At 40.4% G+C, this 26,122-nt stretch overlaps 6 protein-coding genes across 12 annotated transcripts; 3 read left to right on the top strand and 3 right to left on the bottom strand.

Moving 5' to 3' along the window:
* The first annotated feature begins 316 nt into the window (after positions 1-316).
* LOC135640685 (small ribosomal subunit protein uS8-like) lies at positions 317-3,270 on the top strand. Its single transcript, XM_065155377.1, has 4 exons — positions 317-466; positions 2,474-2,617; positions 2,698-2,858; positions 2,958-3,270. Exons 2-4 carry the CDS (start codon positions 2,485-2,487, stop codon positions 3,054-3,056), a joined length of 393 nt encoding a protein of 130 aa, XP_065011449.1. The 5' UTR covers positions 317-466; positions 2,474-2,484; the 3' UTR covers positions 3,057-3,270.
* A 122-nt stretch (positions 3,271-3,392) lies between these two features.
* LOC103987004 (protein SOSEKI 5-like) lies at positions 3,393-5,799 on the bottom strand. 2 transcript variants are annotated; one of them, XM_018827777.2, is made up of 5 exons: positions 5,508-5,799; positions 5,118-5,412; positions 4,969-5,038; positions 4,055-4,888; positions 3,393-3,907 (listed from the first exon to the last, which is right to left on the bottom strand). In XM_018827777.2, exons 2-5 carry the CDS (start codon positions 5,335-5,337, stop codon positions 3,811-3,813), a joined length of 1,221 nt encoding a protein of 406 aa, XP_018683322.2. In that variant the 5' UTR covers positions 5,338-5,412; positions 5,508-5,799; the 3' UTR covers positions 3,393-3,810. The 2 variants fall into 2 exon arrangements, with proteins under 2 accessions (XP_018683322.2, XP_009403454.2); XM_009405179.3 differs by having other exon boundaries at positions 5,118-5,799.
* A 529-nt stretch (positions 5,800-6,328) lies between these two features.
* On the bottom strand, positions 6,329-7,847 carry LOC135640741 (putative pectate lyase 21). The gene is made up of 5 exons (XM_065155454.1): positions 7,721-7,847; positions 7,120-7,471; positions 6,826-7,036; positions 6,680-6,748; positions 6,329-6,607 (listed from the first exon to the last, which is right to left on the bottom strand). Exons 1-5 carry the CDS (start codon positions 7,845-7,847, stop codon positions 6,329-6,331), a joined length of 1,038 nt encoding a protein of 345 aa, XP_065011526.1.
* Positions 7,848-15,559: 7,712 nt separating this feature from the next.
* On the top strand, positions 15,560-16,665 carry LOC135641667 (zinc finger protein CO3-like). The gene is made up of 3 exons (XM_065157256.1): positions 15,560-15,841; positions 15,933-16,052; positions 16,136-16,665. The coding sequence occupies exons 1-3, from the start codon at positions 15,560-15,562 to the stop codon at positions 16,436-16,438; spliced, it is 705 nt and encodes a 234-aa protein (XP_065013328.1). The 3' UTR covers positions 16,439-16,665.
* Positions 16,666-17,540: 875 nt separating this feature from the next.
* Positions 17,541-23,322, bottom strand: LOC103987008 (uncharacterized). Of its 6 annotated transcripts, none has more exons than XM_065157251.1 (12): positions 22,882-23,322; positions 22,274-22,504; positions 22,116-22,199; positions 21,900-22,033; positions 21,653-21,750; positions 20,859-20,947; positions 20,667-20,781; positions 20,441-20,598; positions 20,290-20,360; positions 19,877-19,991; positions 19,159-19,364; positions 17,541-17,746 (listed from the first exon to the last, which is right to left on the bottom strand). In XM_065157251.1, the coding sequence occupies exons 1-11, from the start codon at positions 23,320-23,322 to the stop codon at positions 19,200-19,202; spliced, it is 1,701 nt and encodes a 566-aa protein (XP_065013323.1). In that variant the 3' UTR covers positions 17,541-17,746; positions 19,159-19,199. The 6 variants fall into 6 exon arrangements, 5 of the variants coding, with proteins under 5 accessions (XP_065013323.1, XP_065013325.1, XP_065013326.1 ...); XM_065157253.1 differs by having other exon boundaries at positions 22,952-23,083; XM_065157254.1 differs by having other exon boundaries at positions 22,274-22,494; positions 22,952-23,070.
* A 53-nt stretch (positions 23,323-23,375) lies between these two features.
* LOC135641668 (uncharacterized protein At2g34160-like) lies at positions 23,376-25,998 on the top strand. The gene is made up of 5 exons (XM_065157257.1): positions 23,376-23,516; positions 23,666-23,714; positions 25,325-25,387; positions 25,495-25,559; positions 25,623-25,998. The coding sequence occupies exons 1-5, from the start codon at positions 23,397-23,399 to the stop codon at positions 25,713-25,715; spliced, it is 390 nt and encodes a 129-aa protein (XP_065013329.1). The 5' UTR covers positions 23,376-23,396; the 3' UTR covers positions 25,716-25,998.
* Positions 25,999-26,122: the final 124 nt, after the last annotated feature.

Here is a 26,122-nt window from a genome sequence, read left to right on the forward strand (position 1 = left end):
CTGCATTGACAGACAAACTAGCCTACAAAATCCAGACAAAAGTCGAAAATTGAACCGTAAGAACCATTAGACAAAATCCTACTTGCCAAGAACTGGACCCATTTACGTCGAATTAGATTAAACCTTTCTACCAATCTAAAACATCTACTCGATCCGAACTCGATCCCAGTAATCCAAATGGATCGATTCGTCCGGGTCGAGGTTGAGACACCTGCCACCAGACTCTGAGCCAGTCCAGTCCGGTCCGGTCCGGTCCGGTCCAGGTAAATTTCTAGGGCACTTGTTTTCCTACCATAGATCGACCGTTGGATCTCGATCTAAGGGCTCAGAGTGACAGAAATTGCTTGGGTGGAAGCATACTATATAAACCCCAGCCGCCGCGCCCTCCCTTTCTCCTCCTCTCGTCCTTCTTTGTCGAGCCAGGGTCTTGTGCGGTCCTCACCTCGCCGAGTTCGTCCTTCCGAAGGTGCGATCCTCATCGGTTTCTTGCTCTCCTCTTTCCTTGGCCTCCGTACATCCGCGATCAGATCGATCTTCTTCGAGATCGATGGTTGCCGTCTCATGATCTCTGTTCGATCTCTTAGTGTTCATGTATTTCATGGATTTTTCTTGTAGAGTTTCTTAGATCTGGAGTTTTGTCGCACTCTGTGTTTCTTGGTATTGCCGGTCAAGATTGTTGCTTGTTTATTGGAAAGGTGTTCTTCTGTATGTAGAGACGGTGCATTCGCCATATCTAGTTTAAGGAGAAATCAAGCATTTGTCATGCTGCATTGCTTGTTTCGGCTAGTCTCTAATCCATTTGGTATGGCTTGGATGGCTGTTGTTAGTTGCCAACTGTGAAAGAACTCCTACGGTTGTGTGTTCTCGGAAGATAGGGAGAGTGGTTGGAATCATATCGTTTTGATACTTAAAACTTTTGCACTGATTTGTCAATCAAAGTGTAACAGTTGCATATTACCTCACCAACATATACGCTTGAAAGTTACAGTTTGCTTTGCACTTAGGAATAAGTAGTTAACAATAATGAGATTGATTGAGTTCACAAAAAAGAGAATGAAAAAAATGGAAGATGAAAATTTGGCCCTAATTCCTGCTTGGCTTGCTGTAGAGAAGGGGGCTCTTTTTTTTTGTTTACTTCAACGTTGTATGCAATTCACCATCAGACCTGCTCTGTTTATCCTCCATTTGAAATACCTTCTTGAATAGGAATTACATATCTTACGTCTTGTTTGCATTTATACTTGGACACATGATGTGGGGGCACATGATCAAGTGTCCAAAAGATTTGGATGTGTAAAATTTGTGTTCGAGTTAGATGAGTTGCTTTTTAGTTTAATAAGCCGGTTGAAATTATGCAAAAATGTCTTGAAATTTACATCCTTCATGTGGGGGTGTTGGAAGTTATATTTGTGATAGTTGAAGTGTTATACGAATATGATTTGATTGGAATGAGGTCTCAGGTTTAAGTGTATGATCACTACAAAAGACTTTATGGCTACCGATTGTTGCTTTATGACTGTTTTTGCCAACTAGAGGAGAGGAATACACTGTCTAAATTGGATTATGAATCATCACAGGTTTGTGTACCATGCTCATGGTACATAATGACTGCCCCCCTCGTGGTACATAATTATAGTATTCTTTTCATGTCGATTATTTTGCACTCTTTTGGTATCCTTCACTGGGTTTATCAGTCAGTGCAAGTTATCAAATCCCTTATCTAATGTTACTGTTAATTCTTTTTTGTGCCCTCTTGTCTTTCTTGTATATTGACATCTGTAAACTTGGCTGCCATTGTACATAGCAAAAGTTTAAGCCAGTATTGTTTAATTTTGTGCATATTTTGTGGGACAAACTCTAAGCTAAATGAATGATCACACATTCTATTAAGAAAGTTTTATGTTCTACACTTTATGCCACTTGGAACTACCAACTTTAAAATCAACATATATGTGATAGAATTCATACTTCAAACACTTTGATCTGAAGTAATTAATCTTTTTGGGTGGGTTAATCTGGTTGATTAAGGTTTGATTATGTTTGCAATGTTGGTTTTGAAACAGATGAATGGTTAGATAGAGTTGAAATAATAGCAGCAGGTGCTAGACCTGAGTGAGACATGGACTTGAGTGTGCGTGCTTTTGCTGGTACCTTTTCAACCATAGATAAGGTGACATGGACCTAAACCCTGCCTTGCTGAGCAAAATTATATTCCAAATTTGGGCCTAGCTGTTCATTCCATTAGGAACAGCTTAGCAATATCACTTTATTTTGGTTCATAGAAGAATCCCTCGATGCTTGGTCAAGTAATCCTGCTTGTTAAGCAATCAGAGCAGCTTAATGTTTATACTTAACCAGAGTTGCAGCCTGGATAGCAAGTCTTGGCAAAGACTCCTTTTCTTTTAGTGGGTCATTGTGACTCCAGGTTTCTACTTTTCACCTAAATACATGTAACCAATTGTTCTTTTTACAGGCTTGATAAAGATGGTGAGAATCAGTGTTTTGAATGATGCTCTCAAGAGCATGTACAATGCTGAGAAGCGTGGGAAGCGACAGGTCATGATTAGGCCATCCTCTAAAGTGATAATCAAGTTCCTCCTTGTCATGCAGAAGCATGGTTAGTGATTCAACAATGTTTAGGTGGTGCAACAACAAACATTTCATTATGTTGATTCTCTTGCGCATATGTTTCCTCAGGCTATATCGGTGAGTTTGAATACGTCGACGACCACAGAGCTGGTAAAATAGTTGTTGAGTTGAATGGGAGATTGAACAAGTGTGGTGTCATTAGTCCTCGCTTTGATGTGGGTGTCAAAGAGATCGAGCCATGGACTGCTAGACTGCTCCCATCACGTCAGGTAAGTTGATTCAGTTGGTTCCTGCCATAGTAATAAGTTATTCGAGTGAGTGTCATCAAGCTGTCATGATAAAAATCATTTTTAATACCCATAATGCAGTTTGGTTACATTGTGCTGACGACGTCTGCGGGAATCATGGATCATGAAGAAGCTAGAAGGAAGAATGTTGGTGGCAAAGTACTCGGCTTCTTTTACTAGACGTGGCCTTTTTATTGAGGTAGCAGATCATAAATGGAGATCCTGGTTTTCTCAGTTGGAACAATCGTATTATTTTGTTTTTCTCTTGAATGTCTTGGATTTAATTTCCATATCGAACAAGTCAGAGGCTCGCTTCCTTTTCTTTGATAGACTTGATTTATTCTATGGAACAGTGAGAATCTTTTGGTTGAAAGTTTGCTGAAATTTTGGTTCAGTTCTTGGCAAATATTTGTTATAAAACAGGATTTAAAATCTCAATCCACTACAACTCTTGGACACTAACTTGGGAGTACATCTCTCATTCTCACTGTCATTTAGCTTCCTGTACACAGTTCTAGATGCTTTTACCCTACTGAGAGATACACTGAAGGATCTGTGCTGGTTTCACAAGCAACTGAACTGGAATCTTAAGCATCCTCAGGCGCAAAGATACCTGTCAAACCATACACTTGCTAGGTGGGGTTTCGGCTGTAAGTCTTCTCCCTCTAATCTTAAGCAGTATGATTCAAATGGAACCAATGTGTTGTCAATGGGCAGTCAAGAGGAGTCAGCTACCGATATGTGTTCTTTCATTATATGTGCAACAGAGCATAATACCAAATGGAGTTACAGGGTCTACTAAGAAAAGAATCACGAAAGATCGTAAGCACAAGCATGAACATGAACACCATCACTCGAGTTAATGGGGAAACCTTGCGTGCTACTCTTCCTTTACACGCCTCACGTAGTTACATGGCTCTCTCTCTCTCTACTTCTAAGGTTTCCGTTCTTTCCTCGTCTTTGGCTTTCGTGGCACGCATCTCGTACGTGCGTCTTCTTCGACCTGCTTGCCCAAATCCATCTTCGATCCCCTGTTTGTGACACACCACGAACTAAACAATATCAACAGCCAATTCTGCAGCCACCAACTCAAAATACTATTCAGATTTCCTTTATCGCACTGATTGAGATCCATGAAAGAATCCGTATCAAGTTTTAGCTTCCTGTTTAACGCATACCTATCAGCATTGTCTGATGACGACCTCTTCAAGCTCGGAAGCTCTCCGCCTTCGCCATCGCCCACCATCTTGTCGGTCTCCACCAAGCTCCCGCTGAAGTACTCCTTGTCCTCCAGTTTAATGGCTCGGGAGCTCGGAATGCGCCCCATCGACGCGGCTCGACCGAGTCTTCCCATGTCCTGCGGCATCAGCGACAACCCGTTCGCCTTCACCGAGATGAAACCGCACGAGATCAGATGCATCAGCACCGCGGAGGCCCTCACTCTGCCGCTCAAGCAGCCGCCGTCCATCCGGTCCTTGTCGTCCGGCCCGACCGCGGCGGTCCGGCGGCAGTCGGCCTTGATCAACGCTTCCAGTGTCTCCGGGCTGGATGAGGAAGGCGGCGGCGAGATCTCATCTCTGCTGAGCTCGGCGGCAGGGTTCTCCGTCACCACGGTTTTGAGCTTCTCCTCCCGCTTCTCTTCGCCGATGGGAACTCGCCACCGATGCCGCCTGTACTCCTCTGTCTGGGTAGATGCGTCGGCGGACTTAACGGTGGGTTCGGCCTTCAGGTGGTTCTTGTAGACCTTATACTCGCTCACATCGATGGAGCTCCGAACCGCCTGCTTCGTCACGGAAGAGACGGCGGCATCATCTTGCGCGCATTTGGAGGTTTCCGAAGGCTTCTCGGAGCTGGTGGAGGAAGCGGAGCTTTCCTGGGAACCAGAGGAGGAGGAGGAAGGGATGCCGAGGTGGAGAAGCTCCGTTCCTTTGAGCACATACTCGTTGCCATGCACAGGGTGGATGAAGTCGCCTTCCGAGAGATCATGCCACACATACCCATTCTTGTAGCTCCTGAAATCGCCGGAAGGCAGGGATTCAACACGATAGGCAAACGCACGAGCAGTAAGATCGTGTGGAATCACATCTCTTACCTTTTGGAAGACCAGGAGTACAACCCAGCCATGGCTGGGCCTCTGAGAACACGGAGACGGTCGACGACGTCTGCAGATGGAGCACGAAGGAGCTCAGGAGATCACAACAGAGATGAAAGAGACGAGGGCTTCTCTACCGTTGCGCTCACCTCTGAGGAAGAGCCCTTCCGAGGAGGAGACGGGGACTTCCATGAAGTGGGGGTGCTCCAAGTGCCCATTCCTCGAGAGGTAGTAAACCACCGCAGCTCTTCTCCCGGTGGTGGCTCTCGCCCTCGCCTCACCCCACACCATTCTCCTCTCTGGGCTCGTCTTCCACTCACTCCTCTGCTTCCAAGAAGGCTCAGCGCTTCCTCTAAAAGCGGCTGCCATTCTCTCTCTGGAGGTGGAACTGAGAGTGGGTATCTGAGGACAACAAGGAGGCAACAAAGTGGACTCATGTGATCACTGCACATAAAGTCGAAGCATTAAAAGGGTGATCTGAAGAGGACATGATGGAAGACAAGGGCTGTGGAATCCCCGAGGAGCGCAGAAAGTTATACCCAAGTCAACCATTGGCAAGCAAAGAATCAACTCCCCTGCGACGTTTAAGCATCTCACACACACTGACAAGGAGAAAACTGGAGGAGGAGGAGGGCATGCATGCCATTGCCGATTTCAAAGAAAAGGTCGCGCCAGAATTTTTAGCAGCAGGTGATTGGATTAGTCAACTCTCAAGTGTGCTCTGTTGACCTTAAGCAAATTTGACTTTGTGTTCCTCTGTGTGATCATGATTTTTGAAACTGGGAACAGAGGCAACAGAATCAAACTCAAGATGCATTGTTCTTGTATGAATGTCGGCGTAGATTATGGGTTTTGTATTTGTCTTTTAGGGCTTTCCATAAGCAGTCATGTCGGAACACATGTAAGAGTCTCCCAAAGCCATGTCCATTCTTGCTGGTCATATCATCACCTACACGATCATTGTGCTGTCATCGTCGTCTCTCCTGTGAATCACATCTATTCAGTCACGCAGTACCAAGGTCATGTCCTTGCTCATATCAATTGTCTACTTGGAACATATTATAATCTTTGCTAATATCAATCTCCTCAGGTGTAGTCTCGGGGACATGGACAAATTGGCCTCAAAAGGTGGATTCCATGTGAACCTGATTTGGAAGTCAATGCAAGTGTTCGGCAGAGTACTTGTCTTGAGTCCTATTTTAAGGGCATCTTACAGCCATTGTATTATTCAAACAAGGAAGAAGACAGCTCCTTATGAAAAGGTAGCAATTCCCTCCTAATATTTTTTCATTCACGGGATCAATTATTACTAAAAACAATGGCAAATGAGAAAAACAACAATGTATTTAGTTTGGTTGTCTCAAAGTAAGTAATTATCAAAGATGTTCTGATCACAGCGGAAGCCGACAACAGCTAATCTTTCTTGTGGCCTCGGAATGGACTGCCATCCTGTGCAGACTTGGAGAACTTCTCTGAGAGAATCTGATGCAGGCTCCACTGTCCATGCTGCATGGTGTTCATGGACCTCGAACGCTTGATCGACACCGTCACCACTCAGTAAACATGGATTTGCATCATTGAGAAACAAGTCTCCTTCGGACCTTATGCATCCACAGGTCTCTTCTTCCCTATCTGCTGCCTGCTCAAAATCCATGACCGCCACCATCTCAGCATCAAAAGCTACTAAGACCTGTACAAGCTTAGGAGATACCTTCTCAGTTAGATACATAAAGACCATCTTCCTCTCTCCTGCTTCATATATATTGCACTGAGACAAAATCTATAGGGTAGACAGTGAGAGATAACAATTCATGAAGTCCAAGAATTCATTCATTCGAGAGTAGGATTTAGTCAGACCTGTGAATCTACACTAGCACATACAGCATAGATTCCCCAGTTCCTGGTGTAGTTGTTGTAAAGATGAACTTTGCCGAATCTAACACGAGGATGTCGCTGACATGTTCCATCGAAGAAACAGTGATGAATGGTCGCACGAATGCACCTGTCGGCGACGTTACTGCTGCACCCTCCGATGAGTATCGTCTTGTTATGCTTTGAGAAGTAGCATCTGTCCATATGAGTAGAGAAGGTTACCTTCTTGGATTCTGCATGTTCTAGTTGCAGACGATGATGTTACGGAACAATGTTTACCTTGAAACCGTGATATCAGTACTCTCACAAGTGATGTCGATTAGTCCATCAGAATAGTCGCGGAGACTACAGCGATCTATCCATATGTGCCTCGACTTGGGCTTTATCTGGATCGCATCAACGTCGTCTCCCCTTCCACCTTCGAATTCCAAGTTGCATATGATGACATGCTCACAAGCTCTCAACTGGAGTCCATTCCCCGTCACCTTAACCTTCTGTCCTCGGCCGTCGACTGTTTTATAGGATGAGACCATCAAGAATGATGACAGATGAAGAGTTCCTGAAACTTCAAACACAATCCATAGAGGTTCTTTTCTTCGACATCCTTCTCGAAGTGAACCGCATCCATCATCTGTGGAAATGCGAGGAGAAAAGAAAGGGTGTTACTTTTAACTCCACAAGCTTGGAACAATAAGCGGTACGATGAAAGATTGCTTGTTGGATTCGTGTGATCTGATGAAATGATTCATCTCGAAACACAACTAGTTTCATGAGGTGGACGATGACTCGTGTACCGATCAAACTCACGCCTCTTGCCGCATGTAGGATTGATAGGAGAATCAAGAGGATGGGAGAGAAGACAAATCTGCGGACAGCATACCCTCTAAGCTCGTGACGTGATACAGACGTCCATGGAGTCCTCCGATGGCGTGGCGGCCGAAGCCCTCGGCCTGGCCGGCGAGGGCGCGCAGGCTGTCATCGGCATGGGCGTACGGTAGAGTCGGCATGTCATCGTCCGCGGGGCCCACACCGGGGGCGGGAGTTTGAGATGGGATAGCAGAAGGGAGACGAGGAGGATTTGGCGGAAGGATGTATCGCCTTCAGGACTATCTACCATGGGTCCCATGACATTTCTTCAATCAGCACACGGGTATATAGAGAACCAAAAGCATACTTTAGCGCCGTTAGGTTTCGCGGGCGTTTCGGTAACGGCTGCCGGTGCAGCGCGTTTCAATCGGAGCCGTTAAATTGCATGCAACGCCCCCGTGCGGCAATGAAAACAGTCACTAATTAAAGAGACCTTAACAGCTTCCTGAGATAATAATAATTTAAATGAATATTTTGCAGTAACAAAATGAAATGACAAGATAAAAATCAAAATAAATTCTTCAGAACACAATCCTGAAATCTTTGTTGGGTCAATTTTAATCCATAATTTTGCAATAAGAAAAACCCTAACAAAATTGACATATATATATATATATAAACACACGCACACACATTATATTAAAGAATATATGATGAATTATGTGAATTTAATGGGCCTCAACAGCTGGCCCATGGGCTTAAACCCGAAAAGGAAATCAAAGGTCCTTTCAAATCGCCTTTGAAGAGCTTTCACCACACGAAACCCTCTCCTTCCCACGCCGCTGTTTCCCGCCCTTGGTCTCGGGCGCGACTCTCTTCCACGACCTCGCATTCCTTTCTACGATCTCGACGCCGGTTGGCGGATCCGCCTCGTCGGAGAGCAGGGGCCGAAAGGATGCGCGGCCGAGGGCGGTGGGGAGGGCCACGGAGCTCGCCTACGCTGCCGTCGCCTAAAACCGCCCACCTTTTCCCTCCTCTCCTCTCTCCCCTAAAGGCATTCCATGTGAAGCTTCTGTTACCGAAGATGGCGATTCAGGTCGTATAAGTGAGCGTATATCAGTTTATTCTACTTGTTATGGTTCCTGATCTTGTAGATTCTGGATACGCTTTTCTGCCTATGTCTCATCGACTCATTTGCTGCATGAACTGAACTTAGATTTAGGTTTTTCTTATTTTTTTTAAATCTTTATGAGGAATATATTGTATTTAAAGATTCGATAACTTTTTATTTAGAGTAGGAGTAGGGAAGGTGTTACAGTTTCTTGAGTAATCACTGTTCTTAGTTAAGGTTTGAAGGAGGTACAGATTTGCTGAACCTTAATATGCTTGGAAGTGAAGGAAAGAATCAAAAGAAACAAACTATATAAGCATAGGGATTGCTTTCTACGTGCTATGACTGCAATAACCTCTACATGAGTGAAGTATATGTGGCTATTTCTCTCTCTTTTTTTTTAAAGTTGAGTGAATTCTATGTATTTGAGGTATAGTCGATTTTTAGGAAATAAATGACTAGGATTTCTTTATTAAATAAAAATAATGTTGTTTTCTTGGCTACTTGTCCTTGAACTTCTGTTCTTCCTCTATGTTGTTTCATGTCTAACCCTGTCTTCACTTCACCTGCTTCTCTGTACATTCGTCCACCCGTATCAACTAATTCTCAATAATTGTTGAGGACGCCAAATGTCAAATGAGTAAGCCACTCTTGTGGCATTATTGAAAAAGAAATCATCCTACAAGTTTCTAAGAATATAAAATTTGAATAGAGAAGGAGGCGCTTAATGAAAATTCAAAAGAGATTCTCCTCCATGATTCATCACATGAATAGTTTCCTGTCAACTCTTATTTTTCTCTGGAATTTGTGATTAATCAATAAGATTTTGTGTTTAAGGCCCACTGCTATGAGCGTGGGACTAGAGGGATGAGTTCCTTTGCTTGCCCAGTTAGTTATACAGACTGCAACCTTGTTAACACCATAACTATGGGACAGATATCTAATCAGGTCATGGCTTTGTCTACAGAAGTGGGTCCCAGGGCCAAGGTATCCAAAATTTGGTTTGTCTCCCCACAATTTGAGGGTGGTTTGGCATAAGAAATATCAGTTCCTTGAATTTGGGTCATAATTCCTGATCTTGAACCCTGTCCTATCAGGTTTATTAGTTGGAAGTAGCAGCATCAGTTATTTTGAGAAGATCGAAGAAGAGAGGAAAAATCTGACTACTAAGTTTACAGGCTTGTTGCCAAGCTGTTATTATGATTACATCCTTGTTGCTGCCACTGATCAGAAATGAGGTTGTAAGAGGAGTGAGAAGGGCCAAGTCACTGGATTTAGCATTGACCCAAATTCGGGCAAGCTGAGAATGTCATCCAATTTCTATTAATTTGACCCTAGGATAAATCCAAAACTGATGAAAACGAATTGAGAGGAAAAGAGGAGAAATGGAGAAGAGAAGAAAAATGGAAGAAAAAGTTATTAACTACTGGGATGTCTCAATAGAGACAAAAAAAAAAGTTATTATTTAATGGGTTTAAAAATAGTTATTTTTTTAACCATATAAGAGCCAAAAAATTCAAAATATTAATTCTACAGTAAATATATTGATGTTTTTTAAGGTGCTTCCTTCTATTGTGTTTCTAGTGGTTAAAAGACATGTTCAAGCTATATATATATATATATATATATTTCTTATGCTCAAGTGGTTCTATTATTTTTTTGGCCATGTCCAGCCCACTGGGTCTGAAACTGCCCAGCCGATGAACAGGTCTGGCACCAAGGTTGCAAAGTTTCTTACCTGGTTGACTGAGCACTATTGGCATGACATTGTATGACAATTTATCTCAGAGTAGCCTATTGTTTGAATAGTTAATTATGAACATGCGTTGTGTTATTTGTGATAACTAATACCAATAAGTCTGTGAGTTTAACTTGTATATGATGCCAACAGATGTTTTTAATCGTGGACCTACATGGACAATCTCATAAGAAGCGAACAAGATGCTGTTTGAGGTTCAGAGGAAATATCCATCTATAAGATTATGTGGGTATTATAGAAACTAGTAAAAGATTTTATGAGATGATTTTTCTTAGCTTGGTTAACACACTTATCCCTTGCACCAAGAAGATGGCAAGTTTGGCCTACTCAAAACCACTTTGAGTTTTTTCTGTCTGGCTGACAGCCACTATGCAGGCAACTTCTGAAAAAGAGTGTGGAAAAGATCTTTGCTGATTCTCCTTCTCTTTTACATTCTATACTTCAGCTAATAAATAAATGCTTTTATGCTTAAACAAAATTTCTTCATCAAGAAAACATGTCTAGCATCGAAGTATATCAATGACTTTATTGAAGCACACATGGAATGCTTTTGTTGGACTCAGAAGAAAATGATATTGGTTTATCATCAGATGCAATATTCTAGGAACCAATATGCAGTAAGATTGCTCAAGAAGAAGCATTGGATGCTGGATAGACCAATCATCTCCTGGAGGGATTGCAAATCCTTAGTTCTAGAGGTCAACAAAATCCTTCTCCAATATGGTTGAATCACAGTTATATTAAAATTGTGTTTTTATGATCATCTATGGTCATGAATTTTGCAGGAATAGTGACATGAATTGTGAACACATAGCTTGCATATTAATTGTATTTGCACAAATCGTGACATGTTATGTCAAAAGCTGTGTTCTGTGAAATCCTTAACACATATCACCTAACAATAATTGCATGTCCAGCTGTGGTCTAGTGGTATGACTATTTTGTCTGTTGACCTACTAAGATAAAAGCTTAGGACTATCAGGATGGCACCATATCCTAATTTTTCCACTTATCTTTACATGTTGCTATGAGTGGATGAGAGTATAGGTACGTGACAAAGAAGGAATGCAAATCTGAAACCTGAGATTTTCATGACTACCATACAGTATTTACTATATAACTCTTCTCTGCTTGAATGTCAATATTTGTCACATAGAGCAAATTAAAATGACATTGTATCTGCATGACAATCTTAGAATAATTAGCAGCATTCATTTGAGCTACAACATTTCTTCTCATCACAGGTTATTTCCTGTAACTGATGCTGAGACTTAGTCATTGGCAAGATCACCTCTGCATTTACTTCTCTTTCCGATAATTGCAGCATAGTTTCTCGAATTGGGATCAAATATTTGCAATCAATGATATTTCTGGGTGCACACGAACTTCAAGCTGGTGTTCTGCTGCTGTCTGGTTACATCAATGCGATACACAACTCTTGAGATGGGCCTCTGATGATTTGTGGAATATGCACAAGAATGGACTCTGATTGGTTTGGTCCTGCTGATTTTGCTATGTACCAATCGACAACCGAAACAACACAGGACTATTGACCGAACGAACATACATCCTGACCAATAGGTGAGCGTCATGTCTCTTTCTAACTCTATTACCTAGTACCTCTGCAGGCATCCAAGTTCTCAGGGGAAATCATTCTCCCAGTGGCCTCGTGAGAAGTTACCTTGGACTAATTAGAGGATGCTGGTGGACCTTAGTTTGGGTCGAAACCTGCTTGCAAGGGTAGTCCTTGCAAGATTTGGTAATTCTGCAATCTTTCTCATATTTGGAAGTCTAGTAGAAAGGGAAAGGATTTGAAAGCATGTTAGTTTTATAGTACCAAATTGGGAGGGCATTTATTGAGTTATTCCCAAGGACATTAGATGTTCTGAATTGAACATCCTTTATCAGTGGAAGCGATGAGGATGAGACTTGGTACAACGATGAAGTTGCTCCTTTGTGACCTAAAAAATCAGGGTTCGAGTTACAAAAATAAATTTTTTAAATATTTAAAGATAAGACTCTGTATATTGTCCCTTCTTGGATCTTGTATTGGTGGGAGTCTCATGCATTGGGCATGCCTTTTTATTAGTGAAAATGATCAGACCCAGTGATTAACAAGCCAAAGTTGCTGCTGAAACTTTGATTGTTTCTTTCATGGTGTTCGTTATTTTATCCATTGATTATCTCTTTTACATGGGAAAAGTGGTAGGACCTATAGTCAAATGCAAGTTGACTAGCCATTGATGTGCTAAAACGTCAGGGAGCAATATGGGTTGCATTACCACAGTGTATTGCTTGGAAATGAGTGGTCCACTGGTGTGACCGAAAAATCTGCACTATATGTTTTGAGTTGGGATACCATCAACTCCTGTATGCTTCAACTCTTATTAGTTGTTTTGGGTTGGTTAGATTAATTGAAATGAAATGAAATCATTATTAGTTGCATGAGAAGAATCACAAGCTCTTTTGCAGGTCACTTTGTTCAATCTAATTAGTTCTTACTATGAGTTTGGCAACTGAACAACTAACATGGATTTGTTGCACTTGTATTTAGTACTGGCACATTGTTTCTCATTGTTGATCAGCATTTTCTATTTCAATGAGGAGATGGATCTTAAGAATTGATCACCTTCTTGCAAAGTAGTTACATGCCATCAATGGGGAACTAAATTGGACGAACTCCTTATTTGCTGTCTTATTTATGAGGAGTCTTGGGGCTCATTTTTCATGTTCTTATCTTGGTTATTTGTTCTAACCACATGAGCTTGTATCCTGTCTTTGCAGCGACCCATCGTCTCAAATTGAATCAAAATTTGAAGGTAATTTCATCATTACATCGTCAGGTATCAATCATCCTCTTTGGTTCACACTAAACACCATTAGTGATGATCTCGTGACTGATTAAAGTGAAGGTATCATAATTGTTTAAAGTTATGAATTATGATAGTGGCATCATTGGATTCTCAGAATGTGGAATGCTATGAGGATGGTGGTAAAGCCAAACAGTAGGATGTTAGCATTCAGGCTTTCTTTCGAATATTAGCCTCCTTTCCGCCCACATCCCAATAGCAGCTGTCTCCCCTCTATCTGCTATGTGTGCAGGAATGCTCATGAAATATGCTTTTAAAAAGTTTTAAAGTTATGATGTATAGTTTTGGCCAATATTCCTTGGTTTTTTGATAAGGTTGTCTTTTTGCAATCTCCTATTTCTATTGAAGATGGTCTCTCTATCTGTATTTTGCATGCAAATGTTCTCTTTTTTATTCTTGATAGATCCTACATTTCGTGCCTATTTTTATAGTTCAATTAAATAAGTGAATTGATTAAGGATACATAAGAAAAAAAACACAAAAAGGTTCTTCAATAGATTTGACTAGAACAGTCATGTCAAATCAGGGAGTCAAATTGTCTACTGGCGACATTTGAGATAATGTCACTGTGGCTACTTTCTCTTGGTGGGACTTGGGACTCTCATTCCCTGCCATTTGGGATCAGACCCTACTCTTACATTCCACCAATCAATAGCTGACATACGTGTTTCTTTTCCATGACAAATTCTTCTCTTATATATAGCATTACCATTCATGCCTGTTCATGGGTAGAGGCTAGGCAGGGGGGAAACAAGCTCATCATAGTATATGTAGAAGTGGCCCCCTTGTTCAACCCTACTACTAGTCTGATCCCACATCAAACAAAAAAAAAAAAAAAAAAACTAGTCTTTCATGGAGATGTGCTTGTCACACTCGAAGTGCTTGTCACACTGTTATTTTTTAATTCATGGAGATGTTGATTTGTTATTGTCTTTCATGTCTATTGGAATACTCAGGTGTTTCTTCAGATTACTTTTTTGGTTCTTTTTTAGAATAATTTTCTCTGCCTTGAAAACTAATGTAACGAAATTATTTCCAAGAAACAAAAAGAATAAAAATAGTTATTTTTTCATGTTCTTTTTATTTTTTGTTTCGAAAACAAAAAAGATATGCAATATTCATGAAAAAGAAGTGCATGAACTGTCAGTTTCTTGCCCTTCATATCTAAATAAAAGCTTGAGAGTGAAGAAGAAGATGATGCTGAACCATTCATGATTCTTAATCTTCATGCAAGTTTGTGAAAACTGCATGCCCTTTTCTTGTGCAGGGAATTTGTTCAACCAGTAAAGCAGCTCCTCCTCATCCTTTGCCACAACTACTGTCCTTGGAACCCTTGCCTTGAGCATTTGTGTGGCACATTCTTATTGATCGAAGCCTCATTCTGATTCTGCCCATAATATCAGCCCTCAAAAGGTTAGCCGAGAGATGCCTTTCTTAATGGAGATTACTATTCATTGATTGTTTCTTCATTTTGTTGGCAACTTGATAACTAAACAATATATTGATCCTTGTTCTCATAACAAATTACCCAATTTGCGGGACTCATTTGAATCAGTTCATATGTCTCTGGACTTGAAATTTTTATCTCAAAATACAGCAGCAGCATCTGCTAAAGATGATTGAGAACAAATCAGATAGATTGTTAAAACCTTTTTAATATGAATTGGCTGGATTCTTATGCATTATTTTATATATATTTTTTTAAGAAAAGATCCTCCCATCCTCTTCCAGAATGCAAATTAGGAATCTCTTACAGAGGAAGAAAAATAATATAAAGCATTTCAAATCCAGTTTCATGGAGCATCAAATCCAAAGCAAATTATTAGTTTAATAGAGAGTTGAGATCATACGCCTCCTTTCGGACAGTAGGAATCTGGACACCCTATGACTTACTGGTATACTCTGCTGAACGCACGAAGTCGTAATAATCCACAAGAAAAAGAACTCCTTTGAGCTAATAACATGATATTACTACAACACACTCGATCTTTATAGGCCGCAGCCGAGGTCAGTGGTTACCTAAAAGGCCGGGGAGTAGCCCGACACTGATGCCGGGCCTACGTGTCTGGGACCCACCCCGTGGTCAACCCGCCACCCTCGTCCCGGCCTCGAGCTCCATTTATAGGGGGAGCCCACTCCGCCTCTCCCCTCTCCTCAACCCCAACCAACGCTATGTTCCATTCGTTCTCCTCCTCTAATGGCGACGGCAGCCTCCACCACCCGGTCTCCACCTCCTCCGTTCCTCATGGCCTCCTCCCTCTCCCCTCCTCTTCTCTTCCCGATTCGTCCTCCTTCCCCACCGGATGCTATCTCCACAGGAGCAGCAGCACCCACTCGCTGGCTTTCCACCACCACCTTTTGAAGTCCATAGACGCGCCGCAGCCGGCCTACTCGTCGTCCCCGTCCTTCTCCTCCTGCCCTGTGAGGCGGGTCGTCAGCACCGGCGACCTCCAGGTTGCCAAAGCCTCCATATTTCTCCGTTTGCATCCGTCGAGTTCTCACTTTGGATGGTTTCTGACGCCCAAAATCGAATCTTTGATAACAGCGGATGCATGGCGTGCGAGAGACTCCCAGGGTCCGGCGATACAGCGCGGAGGAGAGGAAGGAAAGGATCGAGAGATACCGGAGCAAGCGCAACCAGAGGAATTTCCGCAAGAAGATCACTGTGCGTAGCCATCCAATCCTGACGTTCATTTCGTTTTCCTCCATCAATGGGTTTGTTACTTCATGCTCCATCTCGGATTCCAGTACGCGTGCAGGAAGACGTTGGCCGACAGCCGGCCGCGAGTGAGGGGGCGGTTCGTGAGGAACGGCGAGACGGAGACGGAGGTTGAGACCGAAACAGAGGCCGCGGCGGGGAACAGTCTCGAATGCTTTAGCTACGGCAACGACGGGCAGAACCAGAGCCGCCGCATGGGCGGCGGTAATGGCGGCGAGTGGAGCAGTCAGTTGCAGACGGCGCTGGAGACGGACGAGGAACACGAGGACTACTACGACGAGGAACTCCTCGCCATCTTCGCCGACGTCTTCTCCATGGATATCCTCTCCTGAATGCCAAAGAGAATGACGCCTCGTGGCTGCAGCTCGAGGAGACCCTGTTCTTCTCGGTGACTCTTCCATTGAGTCGATGCCACTGGATTTGTCTCCTTCCATGTCGGGTTTTCCTTGCTTTTAAGAAAGCAAGGTTTACCAATAATTAAGAGTCAACGTTAATCTAAGGAGTCAATGGGAGCGATCCCTTCACAACCAGTAGAAGACATCTGAGTTGACCATGAATAGAAGACATCTCAGTTGATTGGAAGAAAAAACTAATTAATTTGGGAAAAGCATAGTCATCTAAGATAACATAGTATCATAAATAAAAAATAATCAACTACACATGAGCACTATATCGTAATCCAATAATAGAGCATAAGTGACGAATCCACATAAACTCTTTAACTCATTTCAATGTTGAGCATCACAAAAATAAGACATCTAAGTTGATTGAGAAAAGAAAACATTAATTTGATTACTCATCGGTAGCAATCCTTGACAATGAAAAGAAGACATCTAAGTTGATTGAGAAAAGAAAACATTCAATTTCGGAAAGGTGTACTCATCTAAGATAATATAGCATCATAAACCAAAATTGTCAGCAATCAAAAAAATTTCTTTTCTTGACAATGAAAAGAACACTATCAATTTCACCTACAAACAAACACTCAGTATAAGTCAACATTAATCTGAATAGTCAACGATAGCAACCCTCGACAATGAACAAAAGACATCTAAGTTGATTGAGAAAAGAAAACATTCAATTTTGAAAAGGTATAGTCATCCAAGACAACATTACATCAGAAACAAAATTATCAACTACAAATGAGCACTACATGGGAATCCAGTAACAAAACATAGGTGGTGGTGAATCCACAAAAACTCTCTTTTTGTGATGTTGACCATAACAAAGCATTAGTTTTGACATAATTCAGTTCTCAAACCAGACTTGTTGACACTATAAATTTCACTTGCAAATAAATAGTTCTTATGAGTCAACATTAATCTGAGTCGCCAACGGGATCATCCGTTGAGGATGATTAAAAGATATTTGAGTTGATTGAGAGAAGAAAACATTAAATTTGGAAAAGATATAATCATTTAAGACAACATAGTATTATAATAAACAAAAATGAAAACATTAAATTTGGAAAAGATATAATCATTTAAGACAACATAGTATTATAATAAACAAAAATTATCAACTACACGAGCACTACATCAGCTTCCAATAACAGAGCATTGGTGATGAATCCACAAAAATTCTCTCTTTGTGATGTTGACCAGGACTCAGACCAGACTTGTTGACAATATCAATTTCACCTGCAAACAAACAGTTTGTATTAGTCAAAATTAATCTAATGAGTCAAAGGGAGCAACCCTTTACAATGAACATAATACATCTAGGTTGATTGGGAGAAGAAAACATTTAATTTGAAGAAAAAAAAGTATAGTCATCCAAGACAACATAACATCATAAACAAAAATCGTTAGCTACACTAGAGAACTACATTGGAATCCAGTTACAGAGCATAGGTGGTGAATCAACAGAAACTCTCTTTTTGTGATATTTAGCATGACAAAGCATGAGAACTCAGTTCTCAGACCAAACTTGTTCACACTTTCAATTTCACCTACAAATAAACAGTTTGTATGAGTCAACATTAATCTGAAGAGTCAACAGGAGCAACCCTTGACAATGAACATGAGACATCTGAGCTGATTGGGAAAAGAAAACATTTAATTTGAAATAAGGTATAGCCATCTAAGACAACATAGCATTGTAAACAAAAATTGTCAACTACACGAACACTACATTTGAATCCAGTAACAGAGCATAGGTGATGAATCTACATAAACTCTCTTTGTGATGTTGAGCATGACAAAACATGGCTACTCAGTTGTCAAACCAAACTTGTTGACACCATCAATTTCATTTGCAAACAAACAATTTGTATGAGTCAACATTAATCTGAGTCAACGGGAACAACGTGGACAATGAACAAAGGCATTTTAGTTGATTGGGAGAAGAAAACATTTCATTTGGAATAGATAGTCATCTAAGATAACATAGCATCATGAATAAAAGTTGTCAGCTACACATGAGCACTACATCGTAATCCAATAACAGAGCAAAGGTGGTGAATCCACAGAAACTCTCTTTTTTGTGATGTTAAGTATGACAATGCATGGGAACTCGATTCTTAGACCAAAATTGTTGACACTATCAATTTCACCTTGCAAACAAACAGCTTGTATGAGTGTGTGAGAGTAGACTAAAGTGTTGAAGACATTGAACTGCAATGTCAGGTAATCAGAGATTAATGGAAGACTATTTCATATTGTGACACTATATATTGTATGCAGAAACATGTTAATCTCAACCAACTGTTTACGATGTTACGATATGGATCAGGTAAGACTAAACTTGTTGAACTACCATGAACTAAGCATCTGCAAATCTAAATCTAATTGTCCAAGGACTACTTACTCTCAAATCCTAGAATGATGAGTGACATTATAGTGTAAAAAGAGGCACATATCGTAAGAGACAACAAAAGTCATGAACCGATAACACTCAAGGAAAAGAGCAACAGAACAGAGTAATTCATTTTTTAGCAATCTTGCTAAATGATCCTCCTGTCAATCTGGCAAACTATCATCTCAGGAAAGGTGTACTATGTTAGAACATGGAAATAACATTTATGACATTGAAGTAACAGAGTTCATCAGACCTGGAATTTATGGCATAGAGCACATACACATCAGAGAACCTTCAAGTCATTGGTGCTGTAGGATATAACTGAACCCATGCAAATTCCTCTTTGTAGCTTATACTTGATCCACAGGAAGCTGAACATGTATATACAGCAATGGTTCCCCAGTCAAGTGAATCAGGATCATTTCTCACACCAAAGTAAAAAAGCAACTGAGGCATGATCTGCAAACAGAACATGATTTATATAAGCAATTTAATTACCTGATATATTTAGACATGTGCGTTACAAGAAAGATTTTCTTTAAAAAATATCAAATTTACTGATATATCTACCCAAACATTATACAAGAAAGATGTCCACAATCTCTAATTCTTTCATAATACAGAAACAAAACATAGGAGTGACATCCCAGTTGAGATGATAGATGAAGATGAACCCACCTCACCACCATTCTTAAAAATGAATAATATGTACCCCTCGTCTTTGTAGATATCATCTTCTGTTTGAATTCCTACCCAGTTGAACTACCAGAACAGTTCAATCCATCTACCAATCGACAAGTAATTATGTTCTACTTTCCATCCACTTCTTAAAACATTAAACATAGTACTGGGTAATGGGTATTACATTGAGACTTCACAATATTACATTTCATAATAATTTAACATTCGAGTACCTATCTGAAATAGACATTTGATAAGTTTTAGAGACAACACATGGATTTAAAACAAACCTGGAATTCATAGCATATAGGGCCATTGCAGTAGTTGCATTTAGGAATATTTGCTACAGAGGGGCAGCCAATTGACAAAGGCCATAGTGGTTTCGCCTTAGGATCTCGGCAATATCTGTAGAATATTACAGAAGTTCAAAATTGACATATATCCTTCAGTTTTCTTGAAAAGGAAGTGATATTAAGATATAACAAATAATTACTGCTTGTGGGTATAAATTTGGAGCATATTGATACTGTGACACATGAAAATAACAGGAAAACAAATCCTGATAGAATTCTCCATTTTTTGAGCAGTCAACACAAATCTTACTGAAAAAGAGGCAGTGACATCTATGCCAGAAGTTTATCAGGTAGAAGAAAGTTAACTGTGCAGAACCAGGAACTTCATCGTGAAACAATTTAACTCTTACCTCAACACTTGCTTAGGACATTTTGCAATTCGTTCTTGAAATGATGCCCAGGTCCTTTTATTTTCATCAGCCTTCACGAAACTATCACATCAAATCCAATGCATATTATCTGAAAAGAAGAGGTTATATTATAACTGTAATGAGGACAAACCTCAAACTTGTCCAACATGAACTGATATGAGTCATCTGTTTTCATATTTTTGGGCACCAATGATGTTGCACAATTATTATCTTCAAAAGCTTCCGTATCAAAAGCACATTCATCTTCTATGATAATCTCATATTCAGGCCATAGTGTACTGCAGGCAACTGAAACAACCAAACTATGTCAGTTGACATGGTGAAATAATCATATGAGAATAATATATCTATCTGACCTTTGCCCACAGTTGGAAGCCTATTGCTAGAGGAATCAGGACTTGAACTAGATGTTTCTGAGTAATTTACAATCTGACGACATTGATTTCGATGCCCTGACTTCCAATGCAAAGCCTGATATTCGAAAAGCAGAATAACTTACGATCAAGCAAAAAAGTATTTGCATAAAGAAAAACATCAATTCTGAGTACCTGATGTTTCTCAGAGCAGTAACGTGCTCTCCTACAACTACTACAAACTTTCTCCCCTTTCCATGTGCCACACCAAGAGCAAAGCGCAGCTACGAAAAAAAAAAACCACCATTAAAGCAAAAATATATATAAATATTCAAGACAAAACAATATGGTGATCTTTAAAACTAAAATCGGTAACTTTTTCAATACAAGAAAGGCTGATAAAAGGGTAGTGAAACAGGCAGGCCAAGTATAATAATTTAGATCAAGAATGGGTTCTGGAACAGCAATATCGTATCAGTAGTATCATTTTGACTTTGTAGATTACTTAGAGGTACATAAAACTCGTTTTGTTCTCCATATTCTGCTATCTCTAGCTATTTATCAACTGGATATTATTCAACAATAAAATGGTCTTGATTCTTTATTCACTTCTTTTTCAAAATTATCTTCTATATAAATTGCAACATCAGGTGCAGCAACTACTGAGGTTCACGCTTTGGTATAGGAGAGCTTAGAACCTCAATGCACCTCGACCCTAACCAACATATGATATATTTACTGAAATAAAACATGAGGATTTTTTATTTGAAATTTTCAGTTTTTTTCTTCCTTATGGAGTATTCTTCCCTTCAAGTGAAGCTCATGGTTTTATGGTGTACTTCACTAAATAGTTCACTGCTATATTTCATGAGTCAATTTCTACATTTGGACTGTATGAGATGTTGGTGAACTGCTAGATCTTGTGATTCCATTTCTGAATATACATATTTATTAAAAGACTTTAATGATTATTGTAGAGTGTCAATTACCTCCAACAGTCAATGGTTTGTCAATGCCATCACGCTTTGGTGGCTCACTAGAGTAGAATGGATTGCATCGAGGTAATTGGCAACGGAAGACTTTCACACTTTGTAACCATTTCATAAACAAAGAAAATAACATAAATAAATAGAAGTAACACAAGAGTACGATTAGGAATAAGAAATCAGACAAAACGTTGAACCAAAATTAACAGAAAAGACCCAGAAGGCAAAAGCTTTACAAAAACACCACCACCTTCGACAAGGATTGTCTCCTCTGCATTTCCACTGTTCATGCTGGTCCCGAAGAAGACATGACATGGATGGGCACATAAAAACATACAAGATCCGATGAAAAGTAGAAGACTCCTCAGAAATTGGTGCATAAATCTGCAAAGTTTGGGAGCCTTTCAGTTGGTCATACTTCAATATGACCAGGTCAAGAAGAAAACAGAAAGAAAACAATGATTACCTGAAGAAGGAACTGAAGAGGCTCTCCACAAAAACCACATATTCGCGACTTCTCTTGTGGCAAATCCACTGGATCCAACCATGCCTACAAATAACAGCCCTAATTATACACCCCAAATATTATAGACCGTAGATCTTTGTTGATGAATTGACCCCTACCGGAACACCTCCAGCTTTGCTTGGGAATAGATGGCGAAGAAGGAATTTAGGATTCTTGGGCTTTTCAACAAGACCTAGGGTTACATATTCCTCCACTTCTTCCTCTTCATCTCCATCATCTACATCCTCCAATTCAAATTCTTGATCACCTTCTTCATCAAGATTAGTTTCTTGAAGCGATTTCATGTCATTCATGTTGGAACCCATCCAACCGGAGCAACCTAGTGAAGTCTACGAATACGAATAAGCCAGTTGATGATCAAAAGAAGCAACAGCATCGGAAAACCAGAAACAAGAGAAAGTAAAGAACGAATGTACTAGTCATAAATCCCCATATACAAAAGCAGCTAAGTTTTGATCAACATCTTCAACAATATACACAAGAACATATGCAAGATGGCCTACAAACGGTTTCTTGAAAGAAACCCCAAAAGAAACAAAGAAAGAATCTACTACACCCCATAGGTTCCCGTACCCAAAGATTGCTAATTTTAATCAACATCTTCACAAATTATATACAAGAAAACATACAAAGGTCTTCTTTTTGTAAGAGCTAAACATACAAACAGAAAAGAATCTTAGTCCGGTATCGATATTGGTCGGCGTACCGTACTTTCCCGATCAGCGAGAGAGAGAAAGAGCAGACGGGGAGGACGAGGAGGAGGAGGAGACGCGTACCAATATGAAGAGAAGGATACAGCGATGCGGACGGGGAGACACGGCAGCGACGCGGACGAAGAGACGGGGATGAGGCGACTGAGGAGGTGACGGCGGAAGAGGAGAGGCGGCAGCGGGGGAAAAAGAGGCGGCGGCGGGGTACAAAAAGACGACACTCCGATCCCCTTGGATCGGACGGTCCAAAATCTACAATCACCCGATCTGACGGTTTTGCTCAGAGTTAAATCCGCAAGTGAAGTAACCGGAAGGCAAGCCGGGTCGTCAGAGCGACTCGGTGGGTTGGAGACTCGGTTCGGCGCGGCTCGGCTCTCCCTATATAGCAAATACGATACATCTGGTGTTGTCTCACGTCGCTTCCTTGCGCTGCTCATTTGGGGACGCGCGTTAGGGTTTGAGTTAGGGTTCTTTCGACTCGTCTCTCCGTCTGCGGGCACAGCGCGCGTAAATGGAGGAGATCACGGACGGCGTTAACAATCTCAGCGTCACCGCCGATTCCTACAAGAAGAACCGCATCCAGGTCTCAAACACCAAGAAGCCCCTCTTCTTCTACGTCAATCTTGCCAAGGTACGAAACTCCCGATTCTGCCGTCAATTCTAAACCCAACCCTAAACTTTTGCTTCGTCGATGTGGGAGTTTGCGGAGAAGAAATTTCTTTTGCCCTGCGATTTATAGGAATGAATGTTGTGGTAACGCTATTACACTATTGGTTGCAGAGGTACATGCAGCAACACAATGAGGTGGAGCTTTCAGCTCTTGGAATGGGTATCAATTCCTTGTTCTCCCACCGACCTCTGTAATATTTAAATGTTCTATTTTTTATTTTGTCTAGCGAATAATTAAACCTACTAATTCATTTGACGGCTTTTATAATCTTCAAAGTTGCAGATTTGGACTTTGTTAATGTTCAAAGGGTGTTAGAGTAGATGATTTCTTTGCTCAAGCCTAGATTTTTTTGCTGTGTATTATTCTTAATTATGTGCACCATCTATTATGCCTGTGGTTCTTATTGTATGCATCAAAAAAGAGAAAGTGGATTTGTCATAGCGGTTTCTATCATGCTTTTGCAACTCAATGTTTCTTTTTTTTTTTATGATTTCATTTCTTATATTTCCATGTTTTATTAAATGTGTGGGTACTTGCATGTACAATGTTCTAAAAGGTGGCCCTAGCATAGGGGTTATTGGGTACCACATAGTGCATGAGAGATATGTGGTGCATATGCAGGCTCATATGCTATTAGATATTGTAATATAAAAAAATATAATCTAGTATCAGCCAAGAACATATGAAATATTCAATCATGTTGTGATGCACGACCATGCTTTATGCTATTTAAGTAATGTTGTATTAGAAATGATACAAATAAGCATAAACAACATGATTATTAGATATCCATGATTATGGAGAATGTATTTGTGGTTGCTTGGGCATCTACATATGCAGCTGCGCCAACCAACATATATGCAGAACCATTCTTTTTGAACTTTGTATCCTACTTATGAATGAGTAGGTGATACAAAATGGTATGCATATACTCACGTTGCATGTCTCACATGTTGGGCATCTGTGCCATTGAACTACTGTTATGAATGAGTAGGTGATACAAAATGGTATGCATATGCTCACGTTGCATGTTTCACATGTTGGGCATCTGTGCCACTGAAGTTGTGAAGTGCGTGTTGTTAATTTGAAGCTCTTGAGGATCAACTATCAGTCCAAGCATTTGGAATGAACACTATAGCTTCTAAAGCATCTTTTAGTTGTCTTCTTTACAACAGGAAATCTTGGTCCTATGTCTTGCATTTGGTGATTTTCAGTTGTAAATCATCCTTTAGTGTACTGTTTCAATGGTGTATCATGTTTGACTGCTTGACTAGTACAACAACAATAACAATGTGTTTCAATTATTTTTGACTGGTTGACTTGTTAAATATTCTGTTACATATTTTAAATTACCATCAAATGAAGCAGATGCCCCTGAATTGTTCATTGGTGAGATATAGGGATTTGAATGTTTTCATTCTGTAGTCTGGGATCCTATGGGATATCCATGTTATTAGGATTCAATGAAAGTGAGACCAAAAACTACTGCAGGATCCTACATTTTACCTCAAATATGGTTTAGTTCTTTGATGGTTCCCTTACCACCACCAGTTGTCTTAAAGGCTTAAACTATTCTTTTTCACACCATATTTGCTCCAGTATTATCACCAACAATACATTTTGAGCAGAGTTGATAACATCTTGCTATGGTGTGCAATTTTGATTAAAGATTCATGCTTCCTGCTTGACACACAAACACACACACACACACAACCTACACTTTTGCTTAAACTACATTAATACTGACCACCTAACAATCTTCTTTACAGCCATTGCAACTGTAGTCACCATTGCAGAGATTCTCAAAAATAATGGTCTTGCTGTTGAGAAGAGTAAGATACAATACATTTTTGTCTTACCTTTTGGATTATATATTTCATAAAGCTACCAATGAGTTGGACACTAATTGCTCTGTGATGAAAAAAAAAAAAATCTTCAGAGATTATGACATCTACTGTTGATGTGAATGATGAATCAAGGGGGCGGCCGTTGCAGAAAGCAAAGGTATGACTTTAGTGAATTACAACCCAAGTTATAATAGTATTGATTTTGAGTCTCTCTGCGCAGATTGAGATATTGCTGGGTAAAACTGAAAAGTTCGACGAGTTGATGGCTGCAGCGGCAGAGAAAGAGGCAGGAGATGGTGAGGAGCAGAGCTGAAAGAATGAATACTTGCTCTAGTTTTTGGGTGGGCAGGAGAGTCTTGTTAGTTATTAGCTGGACTATTCCTATGAATTAAAGAGCACTATTTGTTTTCCCCTTCATTTTCCGATTCTAAATGTTGTAGATGCCGTTGGAGTGAAATTTGTTTGGATGTCATTTTAACCGTTCTTTATCAGCCTTATGGCATCATAGTGTTCATTGTCTGGATTATGCTTGTTGGAGTTATTTAAAATATTGTGTTTATAAAGAATACAATATAAATGTTGGTTTCATGCTTCAACTTGAATTGAGAAACCTAATTTTTATCAGTCGTGTGAAAACCAAGAATCACTGGTTTTGGTGCCGTATCTGTGTCGGTGACCTGGTTAGAATATTAATGTATCGATACATAGTATAACGGTATA

This window comes from Musa acuminata, chromosome BXJ3-6 (assembly GCF_036884655.1).
Source record: "Musa acuminata AAA Group cultivar baxijiao chromosome BXJ3-6, Cavendish_Baxijiao_AAA, whole genome shotgun sequence".
Lineage (NCBI taxonomy): Eukaryota > Viridiplantae > Streptophyta > Magnoliopsida > Zingiberales > Musaceae > Musa > Musa acuminata.

Coding starts and splice junctions, on each gene's coding strand:
- LOC135640685 (XM_065155377.1), top strand. CDS start 2,485: ATGGTGAGAATCAGTGTTTTGAATGATGCTCTCAAGAGCATGTACAAT. Junction 2,618..2,697: donor CCTTGTCATGCAGAAGCATG/GTTAGTGATTCA, acceptor ATGTTTCCTCAG/GCTATATCGGTGAGTTTGAA. Junction 2,859..2,957: donor GACTGCTCCCATCACGTCAG/GTAAGTTGATTC, acceptor CCCATAATGCAG/TTTGGTTACATTGTGCTGAC.
- LOC103987004 (XM_018827777.2), bottom strand. CDS start 5,337: ATGGCAGCCGCTTTTAGAGGAAGCGCTGAGCCTTCTTGGAAGCAGAGG. Junction 5,039..5,117: donor GGAAGGGCTCTTCCTCAGAG/GTGAGCGCAACG, acceptor CTCCATCTGCAG/ACGTCGTCGACCGTCTCCGT. Junction 3,908..4,054: donor TCATCAGACAATGCTGATAG/GTATGCGTTAAA, acceptor TGTCACAAACAG/GGGATCGAAGATGGATTTGG.
- LOC135640741 (XM_065155454.1), bottom strand. CDS start 7,847: ATGCCGACTCTACCGTACGCCCATGCCGATGACAGCCTGCGCGCCCTC. Junction 7,037..7,119: donor ACTGATATCACGGTTTCAAG/GTAAACATTGTT, acceptor TCATATGGACAG/ATGCTACTTCTCAAAGCATA. Junction 6,749..6,825: donor GTGCTAGTGTAGATTCACAG/GTCTGACTAAAT, acceptor TCTACCCTATAG/ATTTTGTCTCAGTGCAATAT.
- LOC135641667 (XM_065157256.1), top strand. CDS start 15,560: ATGTTCCATTCGTTCTCCTCCTCTAATGGCGACGGCAGCCTCCACCAC. Junction 15,842..15,932: donor TCAGCACCGGCGACCTCCAG/GTTGCCAAAGCC, acceptor CTTTGATAACAG/CGGATGCATGGCGTGCGAGA. Junction 16,053..16,135: donor ATTTCCGCAAGAAGATCACT/GTGCGTAGCCAT, acceptor CTCGGATTCCAG/TACGCGTGCAGGAAGACGTT.
- LOC103987008 (XM_065157251.1), bottom strand. CDS start 23,322: ATGAGCAGCGCAAGGAAGCGACGTGAGACAACACCAGATGTATCGTAT. Junction 19,992..20,289: donor TGTCCTAAGCAAGTGTTGAG/GTAAGAGTTAAA, acceptor AATATTCTACAG/ATATTGCCGAGATCCTAAGG. Junction 19,365..19,876: donor CTATATGCTATGAATTCCAG/GTTTGTTTTAAA, acceptor TTCTGTTTGCAG/ATCATGCCTCAGTTGCTTTT.
- LOC135641668 (XM_065157257.1), top strand. CDS start 23,397: ATGGAGGAGATCACGGACGGCGTTAACAATCTCAGCGTCACCGCCGAT. Junction 23,517..23,665: donor TCTACGTCAATCTTGCCAAG/GTACGAAACTCC, acceptor TATTGGTTGCAG/AGGTACATGCAGCAACACAA. Junction 25,388..25,494: donor TGGTCTTGCTGTTGAGAAGA/GTAAGATACAAT, acceptor AAAAATCTTCAG/AGATTATGACATCTACTGTT.